The 23902-nt window shown below is 40.5% G+C and overlaps 1 protein-coding gene across 1 annotated transcript in view; it reads left to right on the top strand.

The window, feature by feature from the left end:
• The first annotated feature begins 4768 nt into the window (after positions 1-4768).
• The window catches only part of GRAMD1B (GRAM domain containing 1B), a 138241-nt gene continuing 119107 nt past the window's right edge, over positions 4769-23902 (top strand). Inside the window, exon 1 of the mRNA XM_049801343.1 lies at positions 4769-4823. Within this exon, the coding sequence (XP_049657300.1) occupies positions 4798-4823 (26 nt within the window). The 5' untranslated portion in view covers positions 4769-4797. The remainder of the gene's footprint in view (positions 4824-23902) is intronic.

Consider the following 23902-nt stretch of genomic DNA (forward strand, 5'->3'; position numbering starts at 1 on the left):
GGTGCTTTTTCGTTATTTTAAGTGCATGGTCTGAAGTAAACACAAGTTAAGAGTAGGATGTGTTGGTTCACTGAAGAAATTCAGCCACCTACAGTTGAGCATTTCTACCATGAGTATTCAATTGGAGAAAAGATGCATCTGTTAAAAGTATTTTTCAAATCTGGCCTGACCTCCATAACCTGAGGAATGTCTAGTTCTTCTGGTGTAAATGGCATGTAGGCCAAGAACTCATGAAAATGGTTCAGAGTAACTTAATACTTGTGTTTTCAAGTTCTCTGCAGTCTACATGGGCTTTAATTTCTCTGCTTCAGCACTCACAGGTACTAAGATGGCTTTTATTTTCTGAATTGCTTGATGTCTTTGTTTGAAACTAGATTTGGTTATATAGGAAGAAAAAAAAGAAAGGAAGGAAGGAAGTTAGGTCAAAGCCTAGGACCTGCTTCTTTGATAGAAGCACTGTATCTCAGAAAAAGAACCCGTTTCCCCAAGGAACTCCTTTTATGTTTGTATAGTATTTATTAGCTGGCAAATTGCAAATGCAACCTTGCGATCGGCTGACCAATCTTTTTTTTTTTTCTGGTAAGGGTGTTTGAATAGTTTAAACTTACATAATGTGGGCTAGCAAACAGTGAGCTTTTTGCTGAAACATTTTTTAAGAGATGTATCTGAGTTCACTGTTGTTTCCTAAAAGAGAAGGTGAATCCATCTTTGGCTCTGCCATTTCACATTAGCCTCTCCCAAACACTGGATTACATATTCTATCAATCTCCAGTGGGGAACAATCCTGCAGAATGCCCAAGGGAACTGAATAGATGTCTAGTGACCTCTTAAATCATATGAAGTCACTCAGATCCCATGCTCCAGCTGCTTTATGCAACACCAGAAGCTGCTCAATTTCTTCTTGAATTTCCTAAGTAGTCTGCTTTCCTTTCTCCTTCTTCCAGTTCACTGGTTAACTGGTTTGCATTCAAATTTATGGGTGGTGGGAAGGGGATAAATTCCACTGTTCTATTTTCTGTTGGAATGGAAGGGCCAAATTTCACTTCAGGTCTCCTCTAAGGACTTGCAAATGAAGAATGAGGTCTTTTTTGGCTTTTCTTTCTAATTGGCAGCTGAAAAAAGTAAAAGCTAATCACAGCAGTTCCTAGCTGGATGGAGCCAATTGGAGTTGTGAATGATTTAGGAGTTGTACTTGCGGTGCTGAGCTTCCAGCTGCTTTCTCTACTTGGTTCAGGACAGAAATGAACATGTGGCCCTAAACTAATGCTATCTGCAAAAAGCAAAGCAATGGGATAACTGAAGGAGTTCTCTAGTGCGGATAGGGTTTTGGTCCTAAGTTCTAATCCCATGTCTGCCCATCTTTTTCTTTTCTTTCTCTTTATGGGATGGTGTACTTCTGCTTTGAAGGGGTACTACTGTGGTGTTTTGAAAGCAGGGAAGACTACGTAAGGGCAAAGTCTAGTTCTGTGGTTGATTTCTCTAGGAGAGGTGCTGTCTGTGCCTGCTCAGGGCAGGGAGCAACAACTGTATTTGTGTAGTAAAAAAGCAGCATTTGACTGACTTTTGTCAGAAACTGAATGTTCGGCAAAAATGAAATACTGTTTTTACCCTTGAGTAAAGTCTTAGCAGAAGACTTCATATTTGGGGGAATAAATAGAAACCTGTTGTGCAGTCAGACTTAATCCCATGTCTAGGTGGGCTATTTTAAGTGTTTTATTTCTTGTTTGTATAACTGCTTTTCTTTTGCTGCTTATCAATATCCACAAGTCTTTGAGGTCAAATTCCATTCTCAGAAGCACTGGGTTAGCTTTGTGCTGACTCCCTGCTTGCAGAAGAGAGATTAGAGCCTGTGGGAGGTAAAATGGTAGAGTTGGCTGCAGTGGCACAAATCTTTTCTCTTCCCAAGGGAACAGATTCAGATCTGAAAATAGGCAGGTGGAAACCTGATGTCCTATTGCATAATTACTGTAAGCACAGGAAGTATGCTTTTTGGTAGTACTACCGTATTTTTTTACCTTTTAAAAACTTACCATCTCAGCTCCTATGGAAATCCCTGTGTCCCTTTTGTCATTTTAAGAATATTTTAAGCTGTGCCTTGACAGGTCTGTCTTCAAGGATGCTTTGCTGAGCCATCAGGGGATGCATGAAGGAGTAGGCTTTTAGAAAGGGTCAGCTTTGCTTTTTACAGATGATCACTCAAAACGAGAGAGGTGAAGATAACCTTAACATAACAAAACTTGTTTGAGTAAGGGCTGTTTTGAATAATGGCCGTATCTGTAAATTTTGGCTTCTGGGCACAGATATTTTTTTTTCTTCCAGTCTGGGTAGACTAACCCAAGACACTGATTACAATGTGAAGTTTGCAGTATGTCTGCATGATCTCTTGTAGACAGACCAGTGCTCATTTTACTTGTGCTGTCAGCCTACAGAGCACAGTGAACAGTGCTTTACTTGGGGATACCTGGTTAGCTGATGAGCAGTGGCTTTTGATTCTGTACTTGTATATAGTAAGGAATGTAGGCAAAACAGTTTCTTTAGTAAAAGGTCAAGGGATGGGGTGATATTTTGTGGACTGCTAGTGCTTTATGCTGTGATGGGCTTAAACGCTGGCTGCGCTCCCAAGAGAAGGCAAAGTTGCAGGAAGAAGTTCTTTGAGCAAATCTTTTTGCTTAACATCTAGAGAACAGCAGTTAACTGAAGTTGTTGCGAGGTGGCTCTGTTGCTTGTTAATTGCTAGCATGTATATAAATGTTGCTACAACCCAGTGGTAATCATAGCAGTGGTGCATCTTAGCATGTATAATGCTGCTATTCTGTATTAGATCAGAACAATGTGTAAGTTGTACCCTCTGTGAAGGGAGACTTTCCTACTGGGAATTAGGGGGAGACTGTCTTTTCCACTTGAAGGAATTGGGAGATGTCAGTTTTTGCTTTTACTTGCTCTGTACATGCTACTGTGTACGTGAGCCAAGTACTCTAGCAGCACAGTGTGGGTCATGCTGAATAGGCTAATGCACCCTGCTGCTCTGTCTCTGTTTAGATTGCATCTGCTATGCAAGATAACCTGGATATCTGTACTGCAGTGTAGACAAACCTTTAGTCCCTGACTGTGGTTTTGTCTGGCTGCTGTGATGCTCCTTCGTGCTTGATAAGGTTGTCCTCTAGAAGACTACTTGCTCTTTGGCTACAGTCTTTAACATTCTTGCAAAATGTGATTGCACTCAGTCACATGCCCTCACAGGTACTAAAGAACAAACACAAGTTTGCCAATATCTGACTTAAAACTATGTTAGGAAGGCTGAGGTTTGTGTTGAGAACAAATGGTATAGAAGCAGCCCTGAATTAGACTGTCTTGGGTGGGGGAAGAGTGTTGGAGATGGCTGGGGTTTGTTTTGTGGAGGTTTTTTGGTAATCTGCTGCCTACACCATGTGCTCGAAGCTACATTTTTGTTTCTCTGACCACGCTCTATTTGCAGTACATGTTTGGTTCTGACTAAATGTCTTTGGTGAAATGTGCTGCTGCTTTCAGTTTTTTTCTTTCTCTGATAAGGGTGGGTCACATCAACCTAAAAACCAGTCCACCAGCTTTCTCTGACGTGCATTGTACAAGTCAGTCTGTCCCCTGAGACTTGTCAACCACAGAATGGTATCTAGTGTTTCTGTCAGAACTGGAAGTCTTAGGTGCCGTACTGAACTGTGGTAAAAAGTAGGCCCAGATATTGGTCTCAGGCTACATGATGGATTTTGACTTGATCGCGGTTAATGCAGTCTTGGTGTCCAAATCCCTAGGGCATGTTTTTAAGGAGGGAAAACTTAGTCTGTGGTCACTGAATTAAGACAATGTGCAAAAGCAATGTAATCATGGTCAGGAAGAGAGGATCACATCAAAGCTGTGAGCTTGTTTTGACAGAGAGGAGTCGTATTCTCTACTCAGAGGCTTAATGCTGAACAAACCTGATTACCCATTAACCTGCTCTAGCTCAGTACGTATGTCTTCTGTATATCACTCTTGTCTGGAATATATAATCCTAGTGCCCTAACCTCTCTGACTCTGGGAACAAATAAATACTTAAAGTTCCCAAGAACTGTATTCTTGCTGCAGATGGTGGGGACAGATGCACAAGTCCTCTGACCCTCTCTAAATCCACCTGTAAATGGAGGAAGTATAAATATTTGGACCACTCCACTGTAGGATTCAAGCAGCTTGCTTTCCACCTCCAGTACTGTGTTTTTGGTAACAGTGTGGGATTCAGTAGGCACCCTCTTTCCATAGCAGACCCTTGTTCTGCTGATAATGGGTTTTGTTTGTACCTTCCACACCTGCAGCTCCTTTGGGGGGCGGGGGGGTGGTGGCGGTGTTGGTTTGGCAGCTTCTTGTCATTGCTTTAAATCTCTCTTTTAGATTACGTTGCAAAATTCCACCTGATGCGGAAGAGGGGTTTCTCCAGGCTCCGAGGGGATGGATTGGAAAGCACAGGGTAAGGAAGATGCCTTGAGAGAGCTCCTGCTTCCTGCCCTGCAGCCAGAAGAGGGTTAACACGGCGCACGGCTCCTGTGCAGGCAGCGTGTGCACTTGGCAGTGAGAGATGTGCTACAGCGTGAGAGGAGTGGAGCAGCTTTCTCTTGGCTTTGCCGGCTGTCAGACTGACCTTCCATCTCCGGAGCTGGTGTCCGGCTCGCATTGAAGGTCCCCGCCTCCCAAGCCCTGCATCCCGCCTCTCCGGAATGGGATCTTCCCCTCTTGGCACCGCGGCGTCTGACCCGGGCATGCTGCTGTGAGGCGCTGGCTGGCTGATGAATGAGTGTCCCTCCAAGCAGAGCCAGGTAAGACAGCCTTACTCTTGTTCCCCTTCCAGCCGGGAGTCGGTGGCAGTACTGTAGGCACTGGGTTTTGATGGTCGTTGGGAAGCCAGGCAGATACGTGACGGTGCTTGTCTCTTAGCATGGAATAAAAAGTACAAGTCTTGGAGGACACTGTTGTACTGTCCTCTCTGGAGGTGTCTATGAGGAGACTTTCATCGTCTTGTCAGCTATGTTCCCTATTTGAAGCACTGAAGTTACTGCAAGCCGATAGTAAAGCTATTAACATGGACTGTTGAAAAGGCTGTGATGGAAAAGATCAGCTTGTATTTTTGGAGGGATAAGAAATTCTGTTACTCTTCACTTGTTTGATTTCACAAGATTTAAATGTCTTTGAGACAGGTCTTTTAGAGTCACAGTATTAAAATACTACACACCATGCAAGAGTAGAAGGCACGCGTCTTTTCACACAGGAAGGGTGCTGTGTTCAAATAAGTGTATACATAATAACATAGTATTTTGTGGACCTCCTGGATATTGCAAAACACTTGTGCAGACAGTGCTTCAATTTTAAAAACAAGCTTTTTGCTCAGTTCTCATAGCTGCTAATTCAGTGGGGTTTTTCCTCTAATTTCTTAGTTGTTGGGGTTTTTGTGGTGGTGGTTTGTTTTTTTTTTTTTGTGGTGGTGGTGGTTTTTGTTTTTTTTTTAAAGAGCTTTTAGCTCTGTCAACACATTCCTGGCTTGCACACTTAAGCAATTGCCTTGGAAAAAGCGTGCTAAACGTGAGTTAGCAGGCTACTGAACACAGCATGTTAGTCTAGCTTTCTCATTTGAGTTGTCAGAAAAGCTATTACAACAAATTAATATCAGTCTGACCACACTTTTCATAGCTAGTTGTCTATGTGCTTTTAGAATTAACTTAAACAAGGCTCCTGAATGTCTTGTATAATTCATATATATACACCTGTACATATGGCAGGAGGCATTACTTAGCGCAGTAAAAGAACAGAGTTGTCAGAAATCCTTGGCTGGAGCGTGGGCTGAGCTAGGCAAGGATTTTGGCCACACATTGATTATTCTGTGAATACACTCAGCTCGTAAAATGTATACGCACCTAATCTTATTAATAGTGAACCTTTTCAGAAGCAGGCATTAGGCCTTAAATAAAAGATGACACTGTTAATCTTGGTTGTTAGCTGGTTCTGATTCTCTGAATGTTTGACAGAGAACATTTATAAGCTGTTAGCCCTGTATGTTTACAAGTATAGAGTGAATGAAGATATGGCAAACTTTATAAGCCACTAGAATTCTGACACAAATGTCAAACGGAAAGAAAAAAGCAGGTGAAAACTTGACTTAGGGTCTCGGAAGTATTCCCCGTTTTTTTGTTTAGTCTTCTCCACAGCTACTTAGTGTCCTGTTGCTTATAGCAATTGCAGGCATGTAAACTGGAATGAAAGAATACTATGGCTTGTGACCAGAGCTGATCTGCTTGTCTTTCATTTATCTGATAACAAAATGTTGCATGATGTGATATAAAATTCATTGTGCTTGTGTGCATGTTTCACGAAAAAGTGCTGAAGCAAATAGGGGAAAAGAAATTTAAGGTCTGTATGGAGAGATCGGGTGCTGTTACCATTGTCTGCTTTTGAGCTTTCCCATGTAAGAAGCCTGAAACAATTAGGTAAATGTTAAATAAGAGATCTGTTACAGAACTATGACTTTTCATATATTAAAGAAAGACTGTGATTTGGATCTTGATTTATCTGGATTAGATGACCTCTGAATCGTTCTTGTTTCTTTTCCTTTGCAAACCATATTCAGTGAATACTAGTGACAAGACTGGAGCTCAGGTCTTGGAAAGCCAAAAGCTTAAGGCTTGAAGCTCCTGTTGCCTTTTTACTCCTTAAGCATGGAAGCAGGGGAGTGAATACTTCAAGCTTTGGCCTCTCCTGGAAAGAACGTGGTCTCTTAGCACTTTATAGCAACGGTTTTTGTTTGTGAATGTAGGTCTTTATTACTAAAATTCATCTGGCAATTTATCAATTACTTGCTAGGAAGCCAAAGATCAAGGACTCCTAGGCAGAAGAATCTTAGGAGGGAACACAATTAGAACACTCCCTTAACGATGCTCTTGAGGCTCAGCAGCAGCTAAGAATGTGCGCTACTTAAGTACAAAATATTGCTGTAGGTAACATTACCTGGCTACCTTGGAATAATCCATGTGTGCTGAAGAAATGTCTGGTAGAGTTTCTCCATTTTTGAGATGGCCCTTGCTAATGGAAAAGGGAGAATCCTGTTGTCAGCCATTAGCACTGTTACCTGGGGCAACAACAGTCAATTGCATCTGCTATTGGACCTAGCCCGTGTCCCAGCTGTGAAACTGAGTGCTGGTGAAGTCTTGGGAGAGATGGTGGTATAAATCATTGGGCTAAGAGGAAAAGGGAGGCCTGTCCAATGGCATAGAAATGTCTGTATGTGACAGCAGTGGGGAGAAGAACCTTGAAGAGAGGTGGGAAATGGTAAACTTCTTGGGAGTGTACGGGCTTTAAGTCACCCCTCCCCCTGCTTCAAACACCATGCCTTACTGTTGGCTTAAAGTGTCTCTTATTTAAATTTCACAAAGGAAAAAGGATTCTGCTTATTCAGTTGAGAAGCAAGAGTGTATTTTTGACCTCGATGATCGGTACAAGCTGGAATATGTACCGTGTATAACAAATGATTTCTAGAGTGAAGAGGTATTTATGGAAAGGTTTTGCATGCTGCCAAAGGGCAGAAGACACATGATTCTGATTACCTTGCATCTTGAAAATATTCTGAAGCTTGGAGGAGACTGTCATTCCCAGGAAGAAAATGAAGCAAGTAAAGTGTAACACCTGACAGGGAATAATCTCATTGTGTGTTTGGCTGAACTTTCTATGAAGTTTCCATTTATAAAAGACAAAGAATTCATAGTTGGCTGTCTGGGAAATACTATGCTTGTAGTTAGACTGTAATGTGCCTATATCAGAGATGAATTTGAGCGGTGAGTTTGAGAACTTGTTCAATTCTAAATAGCACTACTGTTTACTATTTCTAAAGCATCTGTTGCTCTTTAATTACACGAATGCATTTTAAATGTCTTATTTCATGTAACTATGGCTATTCACACTCAATTCTTTGTCTGGGGTTTTTTTTTGGCTAACAGACTTCTGAAGCCAAGCTTTTCTCTTGAACCAAATCTGATTTACACCATAAAGGATGAGGTCCTGGAGTTCTGGGCTCTTGGTTAAGGAAGAACCTTAAATTGATTTGGGGATGAGCAGTGACTTGAAACATCAATAGTAAAAGGTACTGTAGGACAAGAGAAGGGACAAAGCGTAGCCTTACCTCGCCTAAGGAACGCAGTCGTATTTTGATGTGCTTTCATGGCATGTTTTATTTTTTGATCCCCAAAATGAAATTGCCGATTATAACACTGTATCTTTGGCAATGTGTGTGTTTGTCTGGCATGCCTGTGGTTAGCATGTTCTTTTAGTGCATCGTGCTTAATAAATGCTTCTATATGCATTGCTCTTGTGTGTTGCAGAGCAAGGTGCTGCCCCACTTTCCATATTGTCACATTTGTCACGCATGCTGCAGTTGTGTGAACCTGTAAGGTGTGTATATATTCTCCTGATACTACATATTGATGCTCACTTGCCCTATGCACTTCATGTCTGTCCCAAGCTACTTAATGCAAAGGGTTGTGGTACGCAAGTTTATTAGTAGTCTATTCTGGAAATACAGAGATCTCGGGTCTCAGAACAGAGTTGCATACTGCAATAAGTTTCTATGGTAATGAAATGCAAATCACTCTCCTGTGCTTCCATGCTCTGATAAGTCTTTATTGGGGAGACAGGTGCAGGGTGAAGTTAAAGGCATATTTTCAGTTTTCTAGTCTCTGAAATAACTTCCTTACAGGAGATGAAGTCAGACAATATGCAAATTCAACTGGATCAGGTGTGCATATTGTAAATTTCATTGCATTTCACATGTACAAATTAACAAGTGTGAAACTAACTGTCCCTGGTCTTTTGAAGGCCTTGGGTTTGTCTGCAATCTAGCTATTCATGAAAGGCAGGATCAAGCCTGCTGTTCTTGGATGGCAGATGAGCAGTAAGATTTATGTTTTCAAACTTCTATTTAAAGATATAATGACAGGTTGGTTAGAGAGCTAGCATAGGACGCTTGGAGGCTTAAGTTCTGTCCCTGCTCCATTGTAGACTTCTGGAGGGGACAGTAAGTAGGTCATTTAAGGTCAGCCATTTTATGGGTATGCTGGTGTTGATTTTGTTGGTATCTGAGTGTTGAAATACTGTTGAATGAGTGCGAGCTGTGCTGGCCCTCAGCATCTGGCAAGGAGGATGCCAGCATCACCCTAGAGGATGTTGTTGTAAAATGATAAATACAGAAGAAATAGAAAAGTGCTCTATAGCTGTAATGGGAACCAGATGAACAACTTAACCGATAGACTAGAGTTGTTATTGCTTCTAGACTAGCACTACAGTTTTTCCTTTCCTCTGTTGTCCTCCAGACTGCTTAGGTTTGCTTCTTTCAGACACAGTCTCTTCTCTTGCTTGTGGTAACTATACCATGACTGCCTCCGTGACCTCACGTGTCCTGGACCCTTTTACTTAGCTTTGAATACTTTGAGAGCACTTGCTATGCCATTCCCATGTCTGGTTATGGGATTTGGTTTGAAAATTTGATGTGAAACAAAATGGTAGCCCTGTCGCCTGTGGCAGAGCCTGCTGATGTTGTTCAATTTCGGAGAACCACTCTGTTTCTGTTGCTTGTCAGCCTTGCACAGCAGTGCTGTGGATTTGTAAACATTTCCCTGCTGCTGTGGGGTGCTACACATATTGCTGTGGGGTTTCTTGAGCCACTGAAGATGTATGCTTTATAATCAAAATGTGGCATTCTACCACTATAAGATTGCCAAAATATGGGTGGTGTCCTATGTAGTGCCTCCTGTCTCTAAACCAAGAATAGATGTCATGCTTTTCAGCTGTACTGTTCTGCAGCCTATCTAGTTCCTGTTGATCCACAGCCTTATTTTTGTTATCAGCTTTATGCTATTTCCAGCACTTCTCTCACATGCCTACATCTTTCTGCGTCCTTTTCTACCCTCTCCTCTTCCCTTGGGTGTTTGGCAAGATGGACAGCAAGGAATTGGGCTTTTATAAGGATGATGATACTTTGCTTTCTAAAATAGTTTAAAATGGAGTGACTCCTGTAAGGGATTGAAAATGTCGTTTCTGGCCATGTGTCTGTATCTGCTGCTGGCAAGGAAAAGTGTGGGGGTGGGGATGGAGGTGTTTCAGATCAGGCTGTAGAACATCTTGCCTTTTTTGCAGATGAGGCAGGAGTAATAGAGGAGAATTACCATGCTGTGTTCTAGCTTTTTAGCTCCCATGTTTTGTGCCGTGGTGTGTTAGGCTTTTCTACAACCTAGACCCAAATTCTGAACAGTTGCCCTACATTTTTTCCACCACCTCTTCCTTGTGAGACGAGTGGATCGTAGTGCTCCTTGTGTCCTATGCGTACTACATTGGAAGGAAGAGGGATTGGAAATGCTATTAGGAAATAATTATGACTGACTTCAGCCCTTATGTCTTATACGAGAAGCTAATGTGAAAGAACAAGCTGTTGTCTCTGTCTGTGGTGTGACACTTATTGCTGTGACACGTGATGCAGTAGAAAGGGCAGAGACCCACAAGCTGTAGAACCTTGCTGCCCTCCTGTGCCCTTAAGCAAGGAGGGAACCCATTCAAAAAAGAACAGTTTACCTGATCTGACAGGCTTGGTTTTCAAGTTAATTGTATAAAATGCGGAACAGAGCATGTACAGGGAAGGAGGATGCAAATCCCTGCTGTGCCTTGCTTGTCTAATGCTAAACTAACCAGGTAGTTCAGGTCCTGAAACTGTTTGTGCCATTCAGAGGGGTGTTTGCTTTTGGTAGGACAGAGTACAGCTGGATAGGGAAATGGAACTAAAGGCTCAGTGTGCTGTTGTAGGCTGTGGTGCTGACTGAGTGTGAGATTTCTGCAGAGTTCTCTCTTGCATTTCCATTTCTAACTAGGTCATTTACAGTAACCATGCCTAGCTGGCAGGCCTGACAACTGCAGTATAGCCACATGTTTTCTCTATTCCAATTCTTACTTAAGGAATAAGGTATTTAAGCAGCTCTCGTGAAAATCTGCAGTGGGGGGTCAAAAAGAACAGAATTGGTATGCTTGCAGGTCCCAATGTATATATTAGGTTATTTGATGATACCACAGGAAAAACTCACTCCTGGAACTGTGTTACTCTCTTTCTTACATTTTTAATTAACTCTGTGTCAGGGGAAGAGGACAAACAACCTCAAACATTAACAGATAATCTGTGTTGAAATAGATTAATCAAGGAGCAGCTCTGGTGGACTGCTGGGATTGAGGTGAAACTGCAGAGTCCAGCTAATGACTTACTAGTTGGCTGAGGCCTGAGCCCCAGGAGAGAGCCCTGTTGGGTTAATGTTGTTGGTTTTGTTTGGTTGGTTGGTTGGTTTTTGTTTGTTTGTTTGGTTTTGTTTGTTTTTGTTGTTTTTTTTTGTTTGTTTTGTTTGTGTTTTGAGGTTTTCTTGTTTTGTGGGGGTTTTTATCCAAATGATTTGTGATCTTTCAGCTTGCAGTATTTGCTGGCAGAATATTTTTAAGTACTAGAAAGGAAGATGGGCAAAGTGTATTTATTCCATCTGAAGTTCCTTGAAGCAGTTACTTCTATACCTGCAATTATCTATATGCAAGGCACCCAGCTGTGACCTTGGTTTGCAGTTTCTAGAAACTACCACAGTACAACTAACTATTATAAGGGAGAGTGCAAGTTCAAATAAATGACTTTGCAAAAAGGCAGCTTCTTCTAGACTATGTGTGAAACAGCCCACATAACAGCATCTAGCATGACAAAGGGCTAGGAAGATGGCCTTCAAAGATATCTCAAAGAATCCTGTGCAAATATGCATGTATTTGTCATAAGCTTTTTAAAATGTAGTGAGATGTGCTGTGTTCTGAAAACAGTTCCTGTTTGAAACATCTGCTTAACTACTGTTATGTTTGTAGTATAGTAGATTTCCTTAAAACATGCCACTACCCTCAAGAAAATAGAGAACTGGCTTTACGTCAGTGACTAGTCACGCAAGGAACAAGACATGAATTTATCGTGTATTTTAAAATGTTCCTGTGGAGGGTTAGAGATGGTGATCCTCTGTCTTAAATTCACCTTCTCAATCTGAATTATTATTTAAGCCTTGAGGTTGCTGATCAGGATACAGGTATTACTATGTTGTGATTTACAGATGCAGATCTGTTGGGCGAGCGTTTTCAAGTTTTATAGGAGGATTTGCATTTAAAGGTACACAAAACAAGTATTGCTCCTATGGCATCTGTGGATGCAGCACTGTAAATGTTGTCTGGCTTTGAAAACAGCTTGATCAAGTCTGATATTGTTATGTACATATCAAAGAGCACAATCCACTTTTTTACTTGCATGATGGTATTAAGGGTATTCTTGGATGCATACTTTGAACACCAGTGCCTTGCACTCCAAGTTTGCATGACATTTTGTATGGTATGATTCTGGGAAAGTTGCGTCCAGGTGGCGTTTTGTGATACAACCCACAACATCTAAGCTACATGTGTTGAGATGTGCTTACTAGTGTGTCTTTGGTAGAGCTTAGGCAGGCTGAGACCTGGCACTGTAGAGTTGGTGTGATGAGATGCACAGAGTATCTGTGATGCTAAAAATAGCTCTGTGCCCAGTAATTACTGCAAGCAGAGAAACAATCAGAAGCAAGTCCTAGGTTGCACTGAAAACTTTTTTTTTGTTAAATGCAACTCTGAGGGAATAAGACATACTGACAAATTCATCCAAGGAAGGCAAGCCTTATGCAGATTTCTTCCTCTTCTGCTGAGAGACTCAAGTGATGGATTTATGCCACACAGAATGAGAAATGCTACTTCTATCATCTGGCCCTTGTCTGCCTATTGTGTGTTCTTTCCCTTTGCTCAAATTTAGTTCCTGTCCCTTCAGTTGTCCTCTCTCTGAAGTCAGGCACACCTCTTCTTACATTTTCAATCTGTTTGGTCTGTATTTGCCTGCTAGATGCAAACCCATTTTGTGTTGCTAGTTTTACTCTTGTGACCTTAAATTCCAGGCAGGGAAATGGGAGCTCTGTTAGGCTTGGCCTGGATTAGCTATTGCATTTCAGTGATGATGCTTTGCCCTAGCACTTCTTACGTCTTATGGCCTCAATGTTTTTTATACTTTCTCTCCTTTACAGGTGAGGAAATGGGTGGAAAGAGAGAGCAAGTTATTTGTATAATGTCAGGCACGTATAAAGGTCAAGTTTTGAAAATAGCTTGGGGATTCTCTTTTTTTTGATAGAACTTTGTGGCCATTGCTCATAAATGACTTGTAACTCCTTGTAGTTTCACTTTAAGGTGTCCAGGACTACATTCTCTTTGCAGTATGTGCACTTTGGTTTGTGGACTCTCTTGGGTCACTTCCCTTGTAGGATTCTTAAGCATTTAAAATGTTAAAAAACTCCTATAGGTGATTTTCATAAACTTGCTGTGACATGCTCACAAAAAAGTCAGTTTAGTAATTCTTACCTGTCTTATTGTGAATTCTGAACTTTCAGTAAAATGGGAACAGAACTTGGACATGCTGTAATGCTATCCTGAGTCTTCGGAGCATAAATACTAGAAGGGCCTAACTTCTTGACTGAAGAGCAAGAGGTTTATTGGATTAGTAGAGATAAAAATGAATAGCCTGGTGACAGTAGTGTGTTCAAAACCCCAAGCCAACCCAGGCAGGTTTACCAGCAGTCTTGCTGTAGAGAAAGTTTTAAGACTGATACCTGACAATGCCAGGTCAGTGATCATGCTTAGGATTTACAGATACTCTGCTAAAAAATGGTCTTGAAACAGGACACCTGGAAAAGTGGGTCAGCAGGATGGAGAAAATCAGTGGCTTGTTCATTATGTCTATGTGATTGTTTGCTGTGATGTTTTCCATGGTTATGACTAGTGTAGCCCTAATAAAAGGCATGGGAAAGATGGCTTCTTTCCGTAATTGGTTCCACCCTTTGTGCTGGGAAATGATTACAGAACAATCTGTTTCTGATCACCAGGCTGGAAATCACAAACTAGGGTTGTTGGTGCTGGGTTTTTGGTTTTGTGTGGTTTTTTTGTTTTGTTTGTTTGTTTTTGGTTTTTTTTTACAAAATGGCCCTAATCCTTCTTTGTGCCTCAACCCACACCCCTTGCCTACATTTTCACCCTCAAGTTCAGCTGTGTTATGATGGAAAGAAACATGCACATAATTGTCTTGGTTCGTTTTTAACCTGTTATTCCATGCTTCACACTCTGGAGACCTCTTTAAACAACTCTGTTGGCTGTGTGATGTTTTATCATGAGTCACTGCAGCTGTCATCCAGCCAAGAGGTATACATATAAACTTTTTATTTTAGCCTAGTTTAACAATTTCTCCTCTATTCTTCCTGACTTTTCTTTCTTCTGCCAGTGTTGTTCTCCTTTCTAATATTTAGCTTTTCCTGGCTCTGGGGTACCCAATAATTAACCAGTATTTTACACTTTGGTTTCAGTGTCTTATGAGTGGTTGGCAAGATAAAATCAGTGCACTGGAAACACAAGTTCCTTAGGCCATGGGAATTTTTGTAGCCAAATTGCTTGGTTCTGCCACATTTTCCACTTGGTGGCAAAGTTGGCCAGTTTCCTATGATTGTGGGGGTTTTGGTTTTGTGGTTTGTTTTTTTTTTTTTTTTTTTTTTTTTTAAACTATAGAATCAGTTACCAAATTTGTGAGATCTTTTTCCCTGACTTTCATTTTAATCTCTCTGCTTTATTTTACAGGATAGGGAAACCAATAGGTAACATTTGTCTTTAATCTCATCTGAACTGAACATCTGCTCTTCCTTACCTTTGCCAGAGAAAGCTCTGGGGATCCAGGCTAGATAGAGGGGGGGAGAACCTAATTATTTAATATTAGATCAGTCTAACTGTTGAAAGAGTTACTTTCCCCTTTTGTAACAAGGGACAGAAAGGGAAAAAAATGTGACTAGTGTATACAGAGGCTCTGGGCTACCTTGGTAGTCTGAGAGAAGCTCCTGATTTTATTTTAATGAGACCTTGGGGTACAAAGGCAAGTCTATCTGAACTGTCACTTACCAAAGCTGGAAGAGAGCAAAATGGGTCAGTGTCCCTAAAGCTTTTAACTTTGAACTTCGGTGAGGCAGTCTGCTCTTTCACACCAGCAATGTTTCAGCCTCTGCCCTGCTAGGAGATCACTTGATACTCATGTTTCTTGGCTGCTTTTAAGCTCTGTGTGCAGTGCTATATAGGCGTTTCAGACCTGGAAATGCTCTATCTCCATCTGCACTTAAGTGCTGCCCCTGAGTTAACAAGAGCTTAGCTCAGGAATGTCTGTGCTCCCTTTCCAAGCCCTTGCAATATTATGGCTAGAGTAAGCAGATCAGGCAGCTGTATGTTTACTATTTGTGTAGGTAAGCTTTTTATCTCTTGATGTATCTTTGAGGAAGGGCCTATCTTTGAGTAGTTCAAATTTAAAGATGTGGGCCCCTAGCATCTACAGGAGCTCCTTGGCTCAAATGCCGTACAAATAACAGTGTTGTTCTTGTGTAGGTATTATCCCTGTATATGTGATGGGGAGACAGACATGAGAAATTTTCTGGGGAACAGGAGATTTAACTGGAGCAGGAAATAAAAAAATTACCATTTTAATCTCAATATTAGTTTATATGCCAAACTGTTGTCTTTTTCAGTGAAGTATGTTTGGTGCCAGAGCACAGATGATATGGATTGCAGCTGGGGGACGCAAAGCCAAGCTCCCCACTGCTCAATACTAGCTGATGTAGCTCTATGGAAATCAATAGTTGCTCCACTTTATGCCAGCTAAGAACTTTTGCCTGGAGTGATTTGCTTTTTAACGTGGTCCTGCAGGGCTGTCCATGTCACTGCAAGTCTCTGCTTTTATGTGGCCACATCTTTTCATTCGTTCATCTCCTTTCACTGGTAATGGCAGAAACTGAGACTGAACAGAGTAGGCCAGGTGGTATTACTTGACAGTATTTCACTGGGTGTGAAGAACAAAATGCATGTAAGAGGAGCCTTCCAGAGAATGAATAAGTGCTTTGGTTTTACTTTCTGCTGGCATTGCCATTGAGGGCAAAATTCTTTTTTTAACAGGTCTAGTGCTGTTCCCAAGTTGGCTATCTCCTTTGACTTGGCTTGTTGAAATGTCAATCAACACTAAAAGCTTTTTAAATTTGGATGTCAAAAGGGAGATGGGTTGAGATATCCCTAAATGCTATTGAATACTCTGAGTTTAAATACTATGGAGTAGAAGGGTTAGAGTGGCTGTGGACCTCAGCATTCTAAAGGCAACAGAAGAAATTTCTTGGATGTTTAAAATATGTTGTGAAGATCCTTTTGCTAAAGCTGATGTCATTAAGTACTGTGGCTCAAATTCCAGGCCCTTGAAAACCACTCCTCACCCAAATAGGGCACAGTCACTGTTGCTCTGTTTATTTCTACTTGCAGCTTAGTTTTTATACACTTGTTATTGTGAGATTGTGCAGTGGCTGGTTTAATCTGCCTGTTTTTAAGTGGCAATTGAGTTCTGCAAGCAGGGGTTTTAGGCTAGTTTTGTAGCTTCCCTTTCCGCCATTCATGTCTTTTTTACAAAGTGTAGGAATCTGAGGAGTTTAAGGCCTGTTGTTCTTCTGTGATGTTTATTGATGGTTTTCTGTTGGGTTTTTTTTGTTGTTGTTGTTGTTGTTGTTTTTGTTGTTGTTTGGTTTTTTGGTGTTTTTTTTGTTTGTTTTTCTCCTGGTACTCAGTGAAGGCTTAAACGAAATTATCCTGGGCTATAATTTAAATGTCAAGTGTAATTAATGCTGAAATGATCTGCTTACTAGTGCCCTTCACTCTCTGGAGACATCTCCTCATCCTGAAGGGTAAACAGAAAATGAGATTGCTTGAGGCCAAAACCTGTAAGCCCTGTCGGTAAGAGAGCGTTTTGTCTTGCCCTCTTTGCAATGTGATGGAACTTTTATATAAGAACATGTAATTTTTTATTAAAGGTACTATTAGGAGTAATTGAGTCTCTCTGATCTCTGGTGTAACCCTGAAAGAGAGCTGAGGTTAGCTCAGTGTAGGCTAGGGTTTATAGCAGCAATATGGGAGTCAGCATCTCCTAGGTTATGCCCTTCTGAAGATGGATATTGGCGAGTGGCTGGATGATTCTACACAATTCTGCACTACGTGTTTAGAGCAGATGTTTCTGGGGGTTTTTTGCAACACAAGATTACTTAAGAAAATTCATGAATTTGTATGTCTGTCCTTTCCCTTGCTGCTGTAAGAGCAGAGCTGTAAGACTACCAGCTCTACTTCCTCAGTTTTAAAAAGAAACCAAACCACTATTTATAAAACCTGTGAAATGGCTTTCACTTAATAAGCATATTTTAGTATCTTGTGTAACAGTACTCATGAATCTTATGGCATATTGATGCAATGGAGCAGGATTCTGATGACGTAGTTTAGCTGACTGCAAAACTGCCAGAAATTATTTGAATCTGTTTTAAAAATGGGAATTGGGCATGTTCATTTGCTGCATGGGCTGGTAAGCATGATAACAGCAAAGAACATCTTGTCTAACCTCTGTGGTGGATAAAGTACAAGACGCTTGGGCTTGTGTCCGTAAGAACTTTGACAAGTTGGCAGAGGCATTTAAAGGTCACTTCAGTGACTGCTTCCATGACCTGGGACTAAGAAAAGCTTCTGAAAGGGGTCTGTTCCTTTAGGTATCCTTTTCATGGGTTTACATATTGCTTTTCTTTTTCCATTGGCTTCTGGCTCCCTCCAGACTCAAGAGGGAGAAGAAAACAAATCACAGCAACATAGCAAATCCATGTTAATAGTTTTACTATGAGCATGCTCAAAGATATGTGCTGCATATGTGTTTAAATATGAAAATAAATGGGGTAGAGTTTTGTTGATGGCTGCTCTGAGTAACAGCTTGGTGTATTCAAATCCTAATGTGCTGCTTCCAAAATGTCATAAAATGTATGTGTAGCATTTGACTGTCTGTGTGCCATCTGTGTGTTTTCTAGTAAAGCTCTGAATAACTTGCTAATTGTTACTGTATGTTGTTCCTTTCTTTAGCACCCTTGGATCATAAGCAGAATTCCTGAGATGGTATTTTTTGTTCTTAAGGGTTTAATTCAGCTCATTTTTCTGTTTTACTGGAACTCTTATCTGAGGAGGAAATGAAGTCAGGAACTCCTACACCTACTTGAGTGTTTTGGATTAGGGAGGGATCCCATTAAAAAAAAGCAAAAGGCCCCCACTAAAACGGGCAGAGCTCAGCTTCTATATGCTGAGCAACAAAAGATGCAAGTTAATGCATCAGTATCAGACTAAAATAGAAGTAATGAAGTGATTTGAGGAGAGAAAGAGGGAGAGAACATAATGTAGGCAGTTTAGAGAAGATTACTTAAGAGTAGAACATCTAAACACTCGAGTAGTCTATCAAGGTAATTCTGGTCAGTGGTGGTAGTAAATCTGTTAGAAAGGCACCCCTGAACAATGGCTGCTTTTTCGGTTTGAATTTTGCTTAAGTTACCGCAAAACTGTGGACAATGTCCAACTGCCTGTAGTTCTAAACTGCTATCTTCATCATGTTAACAGATATAATTCTGCAACTGAGATGCTACAAACAGGCTATAAAAGTCATATTCTCCCATTATGGGAACACTTGAATTGTAATGCTAGCAAGGAATATGAGTAACAAAATTAAGAATTTGGAAGAAAATAGGGAATTTACCATTGGGCACTTGGGTGAGTTTCAGCTGTCATAGTATTGGCTGGAAGATGCAGTTAAGGGATACAAATTCTGTACTTTTGAGTCCGGGAGGAAAAAAAAATTGTGTATATATTTCTTTCCATAGAAAATACTGGTAGATGTTATTTGAAGATAGCATCTTGCCCGAGGCCCCCTCCAGCGCTTAGCCCGAGTGTTGCACTATATACTGAATTTTACATTTGTGAAGATTTACTTCTACATAGACGACATAAGCATTTTCTTAATATCTTAAATTTTCAGAACTGGCTAGGCGTAAATACTTGGGAGAAGAATATTCTATGCTGAGGTTTGGGGCAGAGCAAGAAGTACTTGTTTAGCTGTTGTCTTATTCTTGGCTGTTTAAAGCCGCTTAATGGCTTGAGTATTGTAAGTTCTGGGAAAAATGGAAAGGAATTCGTAGGTAAAGTTCAGACAAGCTGAAGAACCTGAAACATTTCACCAGGGAGATCTGCAATGTAAATTCCCTGTAAGTTTAGGACTACAGGTGTGTGCACATTTTTCTCAGGTGTAACTGAGGCTGTGACAGATGTTAAAAAAACTTGTACCTCTTTGTGAATAAAATGGAGCATTAGCTTTATGACACAGGCTGGACAGCTTTATCTGAGGTCTTCAATGCAAACCAAATTTAAAAGACAACAAAATGAAACACCCCTGTGAGATCCTACTGGTGTTTTTAGTCATTGCTACTTGGGATATTTTGACCACATGTTGTCCATGTGGGTGGTTTGCTTCTGAATTAAAGCAGCACCCCGGTAGATATCCCAATCCACTTACTGCTGGATCCCTGCACCCCAGTAAATGGATGCTTCTACATGAGTATTTTAGTGTGGATCAGAAATATATTTTTGAATCCAAACTTCCAATCTGACTTGGTGTGCATCACAGAGCATGCTATTTACATAGCCTGGATTGCTTTCAGATGAAGCTAAATTCTAAGATGTACTCCTTACCATTGAAGTGCATTCAATCCACATAACCAGATTGGGGGGGGAATTGCATCTGGAATGTTATCAGGTCCTCAGTATCAACTGTTTTCAGAGCTCTTTTCACCTGTGCTGCTTGCTAGTGTGGATGCAGCCAGTGAAATAACCTGTGTAATGTAGTCTGTGTGAGGCTTTTCTGCAGTTATGTACCTGCCTTGTTCTCTCATTGGTGTCTCACTGATTACTTTACTACAATTTTTCTTTGCCGAGAGAAGTAAAACATTTTCATAGAAGAAAACCGTTTAATTTGTGATCCAAAGAAAACACAGAGTCTTGCATGAAGTCCATTGGGAGCTGAAGGGCAGCTTGTATTCCATGAAGTCAGACCCAAGTCTTATTGCAAACATATGCATTAAAACTGTATAAATTGGCAAATGTGTGCTGGTATTCTTAAGGTCTTCCCTGATAAAGGAATAAAAAGGCTGCTGTAAGGGCAAAACTCTGAGAAATTCTAGTGATGATAGGCACTGGAACGAATGAATGACCTGTGAAGACTTTACCATTGCTGCAGCCCCAGCTGTAGCATTTTTATGTTCAACACTTTCCAATCCTGTAAGTTGTATTCCAAAACCTTAAGTTAGCTAGAATCTAATCTTCCTACTTTGTCTTTATAAAAACAGACAAAAGAGTTACCTCACTCTTCCTGTTCTGTTAAGTTCCTGGATTTCAGGCAGGCTGTTCATGCCATGCCCCTACTTTTTTCTGGCTTTTCTGCTGTCCTACTTCCGCACCAGAAATGGGTTTGTGTGTGAGGCAGAAGCTCTTATCTTCCATGCTTGGCAGCTTACTTCCAGATACGTGACTCCGCTATGTTCTGGACAGCGCTACTGAAGTGCATACCCTTATAAAACCAAGTTATCTTTGAAACACTTTCAAACTAGTATGGTAGCCAGTACAGTTCCCATTGGTCCTCCTTCCTTTTGTCATTATGTAGGACAACTGTCAATAGGTTGCAGATAAGCATCTATTCAACAGATTGAGCTGGTTCAAAGTAGGACTCCTTCCCCCAAAAATCTATTTGTATGGCACAAATCTTGTTAATGATGCTGGGTGAAAATGCTTACTTGAAATATTGGTCAACTCATTAATTTTCATGACTGTGGATATGCAGTTGGTCTAGGTGTAAAATATTTTGATGCAGCTCAGTGTCTTGCTGGAAAGAAAACTGTTAGGTAAACAAATTAACAAATTGCATCTTTTTTCCTAGTGTTTCTGACTTAAACTTTGCAGAAGAACTGCATGATAATGCTGCTTGTGCTGGGAAAAAACAGCTCTGATGAGATGAATTTGGAAGATGCTTACAACTTAAAAGTTGTAGAAAATGTTTCTTTAACTTCTGTTAATTGTGGCAAGGAGAGAAGCACAATTGCCCAAGAATTGAGAATGTTTTTCAGCTTCAGTCTGTACAACACTGATATGTCTTATGCCTATTTATACAACCTGTGTAGCTGTATGATTGGCAGTCCAAGATAAGCAAGGTTTGTTTGTGCTTTTGAGATGTGAAAGAGTGGTTATTAGAGGAGTACAGGTGTCTATTGAAGCTGTACATAACATAGTTTTATTTGGAAGGTGTTTACTTAAAATTTATTTTCTTGGATTACGTATCCGTTCCTGTTCACTTCACCAACTCCTTATTAAAAATGTTTGTCTGAATGAAACAGAAGGCCCCAGAAATTAATGACTTAAAGTTGTAAACTTACTTTGAGACTAGTTCTTGCTGTAATAATTGCTAGCCTTTCGCCCAAAGCTCAGCTTTGATCATCTTCATAAGCATATGGTGAAAATGAATTCTGAGATCCAAAGAGACCCGTTTCAAATAATATTTGAGTTTTGATGGTTCTGTTCCGGTGAACTGCAATTTGCCTTTTGTGATACCTTTTTTCCCATAGGTATGATTTAACATTCTGCAGTGGAGAAAGCAGAATTTTCCAGCTGTAAATAGCAGACCCATTATAAGGGCTGGAGAGATGGCTTAAACTGGATTTGGTGAAAGATAGACAAGTAAGGCTATTCCTGAGCCTTTAAGAGAGGGGAATTTTATAAGGGAAGTGTTACGCGAGTTAGGTTTTGGCAAACAGTGGGGGGAATGTGAAATCGAGCAGGACAGGAAGAAGATTGAAAGTTGTGGTGTAAGGTTGCAAAAACATGAAATAGGAGTGTTTGGAAAGCCAAGGACAGGGCAGGGTATTGTGAGTGGCTTTGAATTCTGGTCTTATTAGAGAAAAGTCTTGCATTGCATTAACTTCATGAAAAATGGAATAGTTTCTATGAGTTCTGTGTGTGTAGCCTGTCCGTCTGTGAGCTGTGATTGTGTGTGGTTTCACAATATTTCACAAGTTCAGGGTTGTGAAATATAGCTGGATGTTTCCAAAACAGTGTTTGAAGATAAAAGTTCTTTTCAGGTAAATATAATCTGAGAGAGAATGGAGAAGGGAAATGGAATGGGAAAAAAAAACTGAGAAAAAGGCTGCGACTGTAACTCTGTACCTTTTGTAACCTTGCACAAAATGTTTCTTCCCTAATCAGTGACAAAGCAGCCAGATGCTGGAAAAACTGATTATTCTTTTTTTCTGGAACAATTTGAGACACTACCATATCTGTTTGAATGTTTCCTGTGCTTTACTTACCTTCATCAGTGCTTAATGAATGAATTGGGTATTGGCTGAGATAATGTTCTTATTTTGCAGCTAGGGAGTGGAGGTGCAGATAACAAGCTGCTCAGATAGCTTCAAATAACCAGCATTAAATAATTTGAGGTTAGAGGACTAGCATGTGCTGATCAAGAATCAGGTTTGACTCATTTTGCTCTAGGCTTCTGAACTATTTAAAAGCTTATTTCACCATGAAATAACAGCATGTGTTTACCTCGGAGTACTACAGAAGGAGCTCAAGGTAACTGCATCAGACTTTTAGATGTTTAGGGTAACAGACACTTAGCCTCAGTGACTAGAGCACAATCCAACAATAATATGCATTGCTATGGTTTAGTTTTCTGTCTTGTGAAGAAAGTGGGAATTTCCAGAAGGCTTCTTGCTGTTTTTTACACGAGATGGTGCCTGTTTCAGAGTCTGCACTTCCAACATCCCCTCAAAGAACAAATACCATCTTATTTGAAAGTGTCTCATCTGGTGATATTTGTAGACAAGTGGGATGGAAATTTACCAGAAACCTCTTCGTATTTTTCTTTCAGAGCAGGCTTGCAGATTGGTGAGGTTGAGAAATTTTGTGTGTGTGAATTTATGGACCTCTCCTAACCTTTCTTAGCTTGGATCATATTTGATTATGCCAGGCTGCACTGGACTGGCTTCTAGGTTTAGTAGCAGTATGATGTATAATAAGGGTATAGACAGATATTTGTACCCCTCCAGTGCCTGTGGGCACTGGAATCACTGGCTGACACCTGATCTCAAGTATGCCGGGAGTTCTTACGCCATTAGGTCTCAGTGTCAGTCGTGAAGTAGGCAGGTACTTGAATGACAGCTTGCCTAGTTTGCCTGGCTTTTGTTTTACATATTTAGATGATGATCATCTTGACGTCTTCCCACACAACCCCCCTCCGTTCATTTCCTCTGATAGTCAGGGCTTGTTTCCATGGAGCTACTTCATCCATACCATAGGAAACCTTTTTTCTGTTCCCCTATAGACATAATTTGAGGTTTCTATGGCAACATCTGAGGAGGGAAGGCCCATGATATCTTAAGCAAGTAAGAACAGATTCTTGGTAAACCCCATGTATGATTGTTTGCTCATAACACAAATGCTGGCGGTGTTCACTGCCCTATTAGTTATTCTAGCTTATGTCAAATATCGTTAAAAAAAAGCCTGAGGGACTGCCTGACTTAATAAAGCTCAAACTCTGAAAGTTACAGTTTAAAAAAAAATAATTGAGCAGTTAAACTTAACTGTGTCATGCTGTGTATAGCTGTTAAGACATTTGAGATCAAAAATGAATGGTGCAATGTAACTTCATTCAATGGCAGCAAATCTAGAAGGATAGTAATAAGTCCTGTAAATTCATAAGCTTTTGTGCTTTGATATTTAAAGAAGTTCTAAAACAATATATTAAAATGAATTATTTAAAAATAAACTGATTGTCTAGAGAAAAAATAGTTTTTCCTTTAAATTTCTAATATTTATTTGGGGAAGGAAGTAAAAT

Source organism: Accipiter gentilis, chromosome 5, assembly GCF_929443795.1.
Source record: "Accipiter gentilis chromosome 5, bAccGen1.1, whole genome shotgun sequence".
NCBI lineage: Eukaryota > Metazoa > Chordata > Aves > Accipitriformes > Accipitridae > Astur > Astur gentilis.